Source organism: Carassius gibelio, chromosome B2 (assembly GCF_023724105.1).
Source record: "Carassius gibelio isolate Cgi1373 ecotype wild population from Czech Republic chromosome B2, carGib1.2-hapl.c, whole genome shotgun sequence".
Lineage (NCBI taxonomy): Eukaryota > Metazoa > Chordata > Actinopteri > Cypriniformes > Cyprinidae > Carassius > Carassius gibelio.
Genome location: NC_068397.1, coordinates 24,107,928 through 24,117,604, shown reverse-complemented (window position 1 = coordinate 24,117,604; position 9,677 = coordinate 24,107,928). Strand labels below are relative to the sequence as shown.

The 9,677-nt window shown below is 37.1% G+C and overlaps 1 protein-coding gene and 1 long non-coding RNA gene across 2 annotated transcripts; both read right to left on the bottom strand.

Annotated features, from left to right (window-relative positions):
* Nucleotides 1–2,662: 2,662 nt before the first annotated feature.
* Nucleotides 2,663–4,747, bottom strand: LOC127951417 (C-C motif chemokine 20). The gene is made up of 4 exons (XM_052549301.1): nucleotides 4,584–4,747; nucleotides 4,325–4,442; nucleotides 3,212–3,289; nucleotides 2,663–3,032 (listed from the first exon to the last, which is right to left on the bottom strand). Exons 1-4 carry the CDS (start codon nucleotides 4,663–4,665, stop codon nucleotides 2,966–2,968), a joined length of 345 nt encoding a protein of 114 aa, XP_052405261.1. The 5' UTR covers nucleotides 4,666–4,747; the 3' UTR covers nucleotides 2,663–2,965.
* A 2,104-nt stretch (nucleotides 4,748–6,851) lies between these two features.
* LOC127951602 (uncharacterized) lies at nucleotides 6,852–9,331 on the bottom strand. Its single transcript, XR_008152675.1, has 2 exons — nucleotides 9,146–9,331; nucleotides 6,852–7,085 (listed from the first exon to the last, which is right to left on the bottom strand). It is a non-coding gene; the product is annotated as an uncharacterized LOC127951602 (long non-coding RNA).
* Nucleotides 9,332–9,677: the final 346 nt, after the last annotated feature.

Sequence of the window (9,677 nt, the reverse complement as noted above, 5' to 3'; positions counted from 1 at the left end):
GAGCAGGGGGATTAGGTGCACAGGCCACTGTTCGCGGGGCCACCCGCACATTCCGGCCGACTTCTGGAAGGGCTCCAGGAATGCTTCCGGATCGTCCTGGGGTCCCATCTTGTGCAATAGCAGATGCACCGGGACCGTGGGCGGCTCGGTGGCTTCAGCGCGAACCTCCCGGTCGATCCAGCCCTTCTGTAACAAACAAAGAGCTGGTCTGGAGTTCTGAAGCACTGAGGTCTGTCTACGTAAGTGCAGAGGACACATACTGGACAGAGCAGCACCAGGACTGGGTCTGCCTCCTCTGGGGCCGGTACTTGCAAGTTCACCAACTAATCTCTAAAAGGAGTGGTAGGAACTTTGGGCACGTATCCAAATTCAAGGAATGCTTAGTCAACTGAAAATGCCTGCAGGTACCCGACCCTCTTAACCGAAGCCGAAGCCGTCAGGAGCGCAGTTGTCAATGATAAAGACTTTAGCTCTAATGAAAGCAAGAGTCTCCATTCCCTTTGCGCATGTGTGAATGAACGAATCACTCCCCAAAACGAGTCATTCTTCCCAAGTGACATTAATGACCCATCACTACTTTATTCACTAAAATAAATTTAATTTTACCATATCCTAAAACTCACTCACTCTACTGTTATTTAATAGATTAAATCAAGTAGAATTTTATTAAATAGACATGGATTTTTAATTAAAATATTAATATTATTAAGGATTTATTGACGCTTAATGCACCTTAGCAACCATGGTGCTGTTGTTCTTTTACAGCCTAAGTTTACCTTTTAACTTCTGGCAGCTTATTTTTTTTTTTTTTTTTGCGATAATCCAAAAGCCTATGGAAATATCCTATTGGCTTTTTGTCAAGGGAACCAGTTTGATGCTAACCCTAACAGCCAAGTGGCATTCAAAGTCAAGTCATAGTTCCCCCACTCTATTCAGAATGTCCTTGTTTAAACCCTCCTTTCAGACAGGCTACCTTTCTGTTGAACAGATAACTTATGGATGCATTTCTAACAACTGGCTGGTATATTTTTTGTTTCTCCATTCACCCTAGTTTTAAACAGCCTTGCTATTAATTTCTAGAAATGTACCTTCATTAACGAGTCATTCGTTATTAACTTCACTCACGTTAATAATGTTGCATGTACAGTTCATCAGAGCACAATAAAAAGTTCTCATTCTCATCAAAGCAGTTACTTGGACGTGATTTCTTTAGGTGCGTTTCCTCAGCTGCACACGTATTAATTCCCTGTGGTTTCCTAATCAAACAAATAAACAAATAATTGACAATGACAGATTGACCACAACAGATGATGATGGGGTAATTTTTTGTATTTCCACTGCTGCAAACGCCTGAGTTATTCGATCTCTCCGATTCTGCGCTTATAGAGGGTCAGTGGCCGGAGATTTTGAATTAACCGTTGATACTCAAGATCATTATCCTGTTGAGGAGATCGGAGCTAGTTTTGTGTGTCATGTAATTAATTGGAGTGTCATGTAATTAATGTGAAGTTCTGTGAAACCATGCATTGGCAGAATATGTGCTCCAAAAAGGAAATGGCCATGTTTAATGGTATGAGCATCAGAATTTCCAAAATTTAAAAAAATGATTGCGGTGATTAGTCATCACAATTTAAAATTTAACTTTAGAATAAATTTCAAGTTTCAATTATAAGTTAAGTTAACTTTAGTTTAGTTAAATTGAGTTAGATATTTATGTTATCCCAACATATTTTAAGCTGTTATGAATTGCAGCCCAGCCAACATTTTATGTCTAATGTAAGTGTTCATAGTAGAAACTGCATAATATCGATCCACATGGTGATGATGATGACATCTTTCAGAAAATCACATGTTTTTCAGAATATAGACGTCACTGGAGTGGAGTGATTGAAAAGCTGAAGGAGGAATAAGATATCAGTTTGAGGTTTTTGTCAGATCAAGGCTATCTTCTTTACTAGTGATAGATTCCCACCAATGCATTTTCAAAAGTCAACCTAGATATGTATCTGTCAAAAGAATCTCTAACAGCATTGCTTTAAGATCTAGGTGGCAGCACTCTTTAATTTCACAAGATGTAATTCCCCACAAATCATTAATATCATCTTTTTTTTTCCCTTTACCATCTTGTCATTAAATCTGGGACAGCAATTAGATTCTTGACATCTTTCAGAATGACACTTTTCCTAAGCGACACATAGCAATGTTTGACCGTTTAGACAGTCGTCAGCACAATCCCATCAACGTCGAGGAGTATCTTCAGGTTATAATAGAAGCCTTTAAAACCTTTAAAAACTTATTTTACTAAGTCAGTTTGTGTCATTAAAACTTACTAAGAGCAAATCAGAAGTTAGGAGAATTTAACTGATGTTTTATCATTTTTCACTCACTTTCTCATTCTTTTAGCTGATGAGCAATATTAACATTGGGACACCTGTACTCTGGCCTCCAAGGATCAAGAAGGACAGAAATGAAATTACGAATTTAGTCTCAGATTTATCAGAACAGCTTACACCTCTTCACACCTTTTACACCTTTTTTTGTGGTTTGTTCTAAAATACAAAAGTAATCATTTTGTACTATACTTAAACTATCTTTGGAATTTTGTTTACTATTCTCTCCCAGCTAGGAGTTTCTTTTACAGTAAGCAGCATGCAAAGAAAAATACTTTTATTTCACTTTTAATGTTTTTTTTTTCTTTCATTATTGCTGTTTAAGACAAATCTGTACATCATTACAGACTGAATTATATAATAAAATGTAGAAAAATATAGTTATGTATCAAACAGTTTTTATCATTATTATTATTATTATTATTCTTAAGGATATATAGTCAGAATAGAATTTAAAGCATGATGTACGAGGATAATCATCAGTAATTAATAGAATCTTCCTTCATATGTTATACATTTTTTTTAAAGCCACGTTATTTGCAAAATCTTCATGAGCTGTTGGTGGTTGTGGGAATCTAGCGTTTCGATCCAGCAGTGGTGAGAAGCTGATTTCCCTCTTCAGTCATTTTCTCTAATTTGGACCTACACAGAAAATATAAATTGTAGTCATTTGTTACTTTGGCCATCATAAAAATAAATACATTTCAGTTTGTCACATTATTTACTGCTCTGTGATAGTGAATTTCAGCTTGAATGTCGCCATTGTATGCCAACAGGTTTGAGGTGACTTGTTTAAATGTCACACTCTTGGTTCTTCTTACCTCAGACGCGCAAGTGCTGTTCTCACCCACTGATCCTTAATGCTCGCACATACCTTCTTGTTGTTCTTGGTGATAAAGCTTGAAGAGAAAGATCGTTTTAGAAACCAATTAAGGCAAACTTTCTTCTGGAGACAGCTTATTATGATTATTAATAGATCTCACAGGCAGTTGTCTCTTTCTATCAATATAATCAGAACCAAAAGTCAGATTTTAAATTCATTTGAATATTACAGATTATATATTAAACTGTCATTCAAGAGTATGGCGTAAATAAGATTTAAAAAAAAGAAGAAATTATTAAATTTATTCATCAAGGATGCATAAATAAATAAACAAACAAATAAATAAATAAATAAATAATTCTTATTTTTAACTGTCTGTTTATCAAAGAATCGTGAATTTGAAAAATATTACACAAAATATTTGAAGTATTTGGAGAATCATGTAACACTGAAAATTCTAATTCAAATTTGCCATGACAGGGATAATTGATATTTTAAAATATATTTAAATATTAAATATAATATTTAAATATAATTTAAACATGTATTTTACATTTTTATAATATTTCACAATATTACTGTATTTAAAAAACATAAGAGAGATAAAAACCAGGCCTATTTGAGCAATAGTGTATTATATATTTGCGTGATGTTAATTTAGTGGTTTTACTTACTGTATTTATTTTTCATTGAAAAATATATTCTCAACATAACAATTTGCGTTAATTATTTAATTATTATTATTATTATTTTTTAATTTTAGAGTCTGTCCATATTGTTTACAATGTAAACAATACCGATACCTTTCAGCCATAGAGCCTTCCTCATGGTATCCAAAACATTCAGATTTGACATTATATTTCTAATAGTATACTTTTTTATTATAATATGTATTATTATTAGATGAGGTCACAGATTGTTCTATGTTGTATCATATATTTGTACCCCACTGTATGTCTTGTGTTAACTAATGCTGTGGGATTTTGATATCGGCTGTGCACCCTCATATTTAAATGTATGGTTAAATGTGTCTATTTTTGTGCAACCACATTGTGTGGGTAAATGTGTGAACCCTGACTCATTCCTGCGGTCGGGGGTTACAGTGACTCACATGATGGCATCTATGCGACACACCTCAGTGGATTTCTGCTCCATGAAGCCCTTGATCACACCAAAGGGCAAAGGATTTTGAGTGTATTTCACACAACAGGCATAGTTCAGCGGCCCATCTGACATCACACATAACATTTTCTTACAATCATAGTCATAGAACTACAGTACCCATTAAAACAACACCAAAAATGTCAGCAAAATTCACAGCAATGACCAAAACAATGCAAAAGCAGAAAGATCTCCATAAAGAAACTTACATGCTTCTGGAGTGTGAGGGAACAGGCTCAGAAGAACGCTGCTGATGAGAGTGATGGTGAACAGAGACATTATGCAGCGCATTTCGGTCAGTCACATATGTTTGCTTTAGCAGTGCAGGGCCTTATATAGTGAGCGATAAGATCAGTTGCACATTGCAAAATCACAAATCAAATGCGGGTTCTAAAATGGGGACAGCAACCATGGAAAAAGAGAACAGGAAAACCAATATTGCCGATATTATAATGCTTACATAGCAAGTCCCAACCACAGATGTGGTGCAGATTGATCGAAGACTGTTTCTTAGTATATTGAGTAGTTATGCACGACCCATGATATTATGTGTATACATTTTTGCATACATTTTGCCTCAAATATAAGTGCCGTTGAAGCTAATGATGTAAATCAGCATTTAGAATGATGTGCATGAAAAAACACTCTAAATGTCAAAGTGTAGCTCTATTCTTTGCTTCTTTGCTATGTTTTTTTTGTGTGTGTGTGTGTGTCTTTGTTCCTTTTTATGACTTATAAGCTGGAGCATGTCATCACTTCTCATTTATTTTAAATAATTTGTTCAGATATTTCAGATTAATTATTTTATCTGATGGTATTAAGTAATTACAGGTATGATTAAGACAATTTAAGACTGTTGACATCAATTGGTGCCTTATCTCAAGACACCAAATATTTTTATAGGGGAAGTTGTTTATTGTGCAATGTGAGGATTAGCTAAACCTCTTGTTTACCATGACCCATTTAGTGGTGAGAATGACAATTTTCCCCTCTGAGCAAAAGAACAAATTAACATGCACAGCTTCCGTGACCTAGAAAACGTCTCAATACAGGAATCTAACCATCAAGGGGGAGCGTTAATGTAAAGATCATATATTTGGTTAATCTAGCTAGTATGCGTGTCTTTGCTTGAAACATGCTATTAATTGCAAAATAGATAGAGGTTTTGTCATGTGAAACTGACTCAGGGTGCATTTCTGTCTAAAGGCTGCATATCTTATAAAATCGTGAGATATGGAATGTGTACATTTAGAAAACATCTCATGCAAGGTGCAAGCTGTCTGTTGTGAGCAAGTTCTATTTCTGTCGACTAATAAATCATTTATACTATATTTCCAGGAAATTGCAACCAGACTTAATATCCAAGCAACCCTGTGGCTTTTTTTTATTTTTTTGCTGTATTTTATCATATATTCCCTAACTGCACTCTCAACAGCATGCTGACAAAGTGATTCTCTTTGTTAGAATTCTTTATTTAGTGAGATGTTTTCATGGATGTATGGATGGTTAGGTGGGTGGGTGGGTACATGGGTAGACAGACAAACATACCAACTTGAATGGATGGGTAGGTACTGAAGATAGCTAAATGATTAGATGGTAGATAAATGGTTATATTGGTAGATGGGAAGATAAATGGTTAGGTAGGTGGGTAGATGGTTAGACAGACAAACATGCGGACATGTATGGATGGTAGGTAGATGGATGGTAGATAAATGGTTATGGGTAGATGGGAAGATAAAACGTTAGGTACTTTTGTTGCATAGATGGCAGATAGACAAACATACAGACATAAATGGATGAATCGTAAGTAGATAGATGAGTACACTGTAAAAAAATCAAAAGTTGGGCCAACTTAAAATTTGAAGGCAACAAACTTAAGCAGATTTTTGAGTTTGCTCAACTTAAAGGTCAATTAGTTGTACAAACTTTTGTGCATGTCCAATCAACATAATATATTAAATTAATTTAACTTAGTTAAACTTTAAATTTTGTGTTTAGTTGACTTAAAATTTTAAGTTGGCCCAACTTATGACTAAGTCAACTATACACAAAATTTTTCCGGTTTATTGAATCAAACTGTCCGAAATAACTACTGGTGATCGAAAACAGACAAGTCAATGTTTTGTTCGTTATCTGGCTCGGCTCGGTGATCATCTTCAGTTCTCTCTTCACAGCAGTTCAGTCAGGGTACTGCTTGAGTACATTAATTACTCCGGGATATTGGTTTATTCTGACTCAGAGGGAGTCAGTCACAATTTCAAAAAAACGTTTTAAACGATTCCGTTCAATTTGGTGAACTGGTTCAAAAGGATCCGGTTACATCGAATGATTCATTCGCGAACCGGATATCACAAACTGCTTTGTCTTTAACTCTCTCTCACAACAGACACGGAAGAGAAGACAATGTTGAATAAAGTCATAGTTTTTGCTATTTTTGGACCAAATGTATTTCTACCAGAAAGACTCGGGAGATGAAATGATGTACGAAGCATACATTTATTGACAGCTCAGCAAGCACAATTATAAATTTCTTTGGCGGAAGGCCCCGTCCATGGTTCGCAATACGAGGGTAGCGAATCTGCATTTCCTCCCTGAAGACGAAGGCAGGGGCGCAGCCGACCCCCAAAATTAGGTGGATTATGAGACCTCCAGACAGGGCCAGCCTTCCCACCAAAATAAAGTATACCCACCAGTTGTGAATCCTAAGATTCCTGAAAAATATAAAGAGAGAGTTAGCAAGATCAGTATGATGACGTTAAATTAAACCTCAATTATTTTTTTTTTTTTAAATCAGACATATACAGGCCTCAATAGACCATACAGAAATAGCCGCGATAGGCCAGACACAGACAGCCACGATAGGCAGACACAGACAGGCCCCAATAGACCGTACAGAAATAGCCACGATAGGCCAGACGCAGACAGCCACAATAGGCAGACAGCCTCGATAGACCGTACAGAAAAATAGCCATGATAGCCAGACATGGACAGGTCTCAATAGACCGTACAGAAATAGCCACGATAGGCCAGACGCAGACAGCCACAATAGGCAGACACGGACAGGCCTCGATAGACCGTACAGAAATAGCCACGATAGGCCAGACGCAGACAGCCACAATAGGCAGACGGGCCTCGATAGACCGTACAGAAATAGCCACGATAGGCCAGACACAGACAGCCACGATAGGCAGACACAGACAGGCCTCGAAAGACCGTACAGAAATAGCCACAAAAGTCCAGACATATACAGGCCTTGATAGACCATACAGATATAGTAACACCACCACCAGTAGTTGCATGAATTTACCCGATTAGTTACTGGAGAGCTTGCGGAGCTTCGAGAATTGTTTATGAATCAGGTCTGATGTATGATTCAAATGCTGAGGAAGACCATCTGCCCATGATCTTAATAGCTGATGTAGAGATGCCTCATTCAGCTGCTGAAGTACCTGCCCAAATTCAGAAAGAATGGCCAGTATAGAGAGAGGGGGATAGACTGCAGCTTTTGAGAACAGTGGTTAAGGGAGTTCTAAAACAGGCCTTGGAAAGGGGTGCTCCGTTAAAATAGAGTGAAATAGAGAGTGGTGCGTTTTTAGAAGTTCGAGGTCTGATTTTAAGAAATTTCACCATGCAGAGAAGGGACAGAATTTATTATTGATTTTTGAATTTGTTAAGGTGACACCAGAACCTTGCACATCGGTTTTGAGTGCTTGAGGAAGAGTGTGAAGAATTTAGGTCCGAATCGTAGATCGGAAAGGAAATGCCGTGAGCAGGATCAAATTGATGAGTTTTTAAGTGAATTCCCCTGGACGCATAAACCCGTAGAAGGCAGATAAAACACTGCCTCGAGAAGAATATTGAGGTACTTAATAAGAAGGCCATAGCGGACGGAAGTAATTAATTTTTGCAATATGGGCAGGGTAATAGGCAGACGTTGGTCTTTAATTTTGTTGGAAGATTTAGCTAACCCCTTAAGTAGTAATAGAAAGGAATATTCAGAAAAGGCTTTGAAAATTAGGATTATAAAATTTAGCGTAGAATTGGATGCTGGCAAGGAGTCTGCGAATAGAGAAATTTTAAGATTGCGATTTTTTAAAATTAAAGACGAGAAAGGAGCAAACGGTAGAAATTAGAATAGGAAACACAGAATTTGGAAGGAAAAACATTAGAAAGCGGACCATGCAGACGTGTAGGCTTGATTGTAGAGAGAGCGACGCCTTTAGACTTCTAGCTGACGTGAGCAGGTCATTTAGTTTAGTATTATGTCTGCTAACGGAGGGCAGATTGAAGGATCCGGGTTGGCTGAGGGGCACAGCTGTCTGAAAGTTTGAAAGTGTAAAGTGAAGGCCACAACAGCCAAGTAAGACTGAAGTTGATGTTATGAGAGACAGAATGAACCGACACCAGTAGATGTGCGAAATAAACAAGCCTTGATTGTAGCTTAAATCAGCATAAATCGAATTGACTTAAGCTTACTAGCACACATTGCTAATCTTGATGTAGACAACAAGAAATCTGAACATTTCCACTCAGTAATGCATAATTTTTCTGATGACGTCAGTTTGACAGCATGTGCAGAACCTCCTTAACACGCCCCTCCAGCCGTTAGTTTGCTATGAGTGAGACGGAGACCAGGAGCGCAAACAAACCATGCCTGCTAATTAATATTCGGTTTAAACTGGAGATATGTCACTACTCAGAATAAAGTCAGCAGCAACTACCATGTCACGTGGACTTTAAGATGCCTGCTGAGCATTGAGCCAAATCTTACCTACGACTCAAATGAAAGGGTCCATATACGCATCAGCTTGGTAGATCTAGTGTTCCTAATAGCGCTAGTCCAAAAGTAAGCCATGTAAATATGAGGTGAGAGCAGCGGTTCCCTGCATCTGCAACCATAGAATCCCATTCGAGTATGAAGCATTTCAGGAACAGACGCAAATGAAACAATAACTGAAAAAACAAAGATTAAAGCATAGGATTAAAACAACGAATCTTAAGTGTGCTAGACGAAGCATATATATATATATATATATATATATACTTTTTTTTTTAGCTTTAACAGTATAAATGATTGTAGCTTTTATTACGAGCCTTAAAATGCCTCATTACGAAGGAGTTATTCAGAACATTGCATGCACTATGATCAACATCTTAATTATGCAGTGCATAGAGTCTGCTAGATAAACAAGCACGAAATGCCCAGTGCTTTATGTAGAAAGTGTGAGTATAAATCCTTGCAGAGGAAAAAATAAATGCCCAAGCGCCACAAGTGCATAGAACAAAATTATACTTCTAATGCT

Coding starts and splice junctions, on each gene's coding strand:
- LOC127951417 (XM_052549301.1), bottom strand. CDS start 4,665: ATGCGCTGCATAATGTCTCTGTTCACCATCACTCTCATCAGCAGCGTT. Junction 4,443..4,583: donor CCCTCACACTCCAGAAGCAT/GTAAGTTTCTTT, acceptor GTGTGATGTCAG/ATGGGCCGCTGAACTATGCC. Junction 3,290..4,324: donor TGTCGCATAGATGCCATCAT/GTGAGTCACTGT, acceptor TTTCTCTTCAAG/CTTTATCACCAAGAACAACA.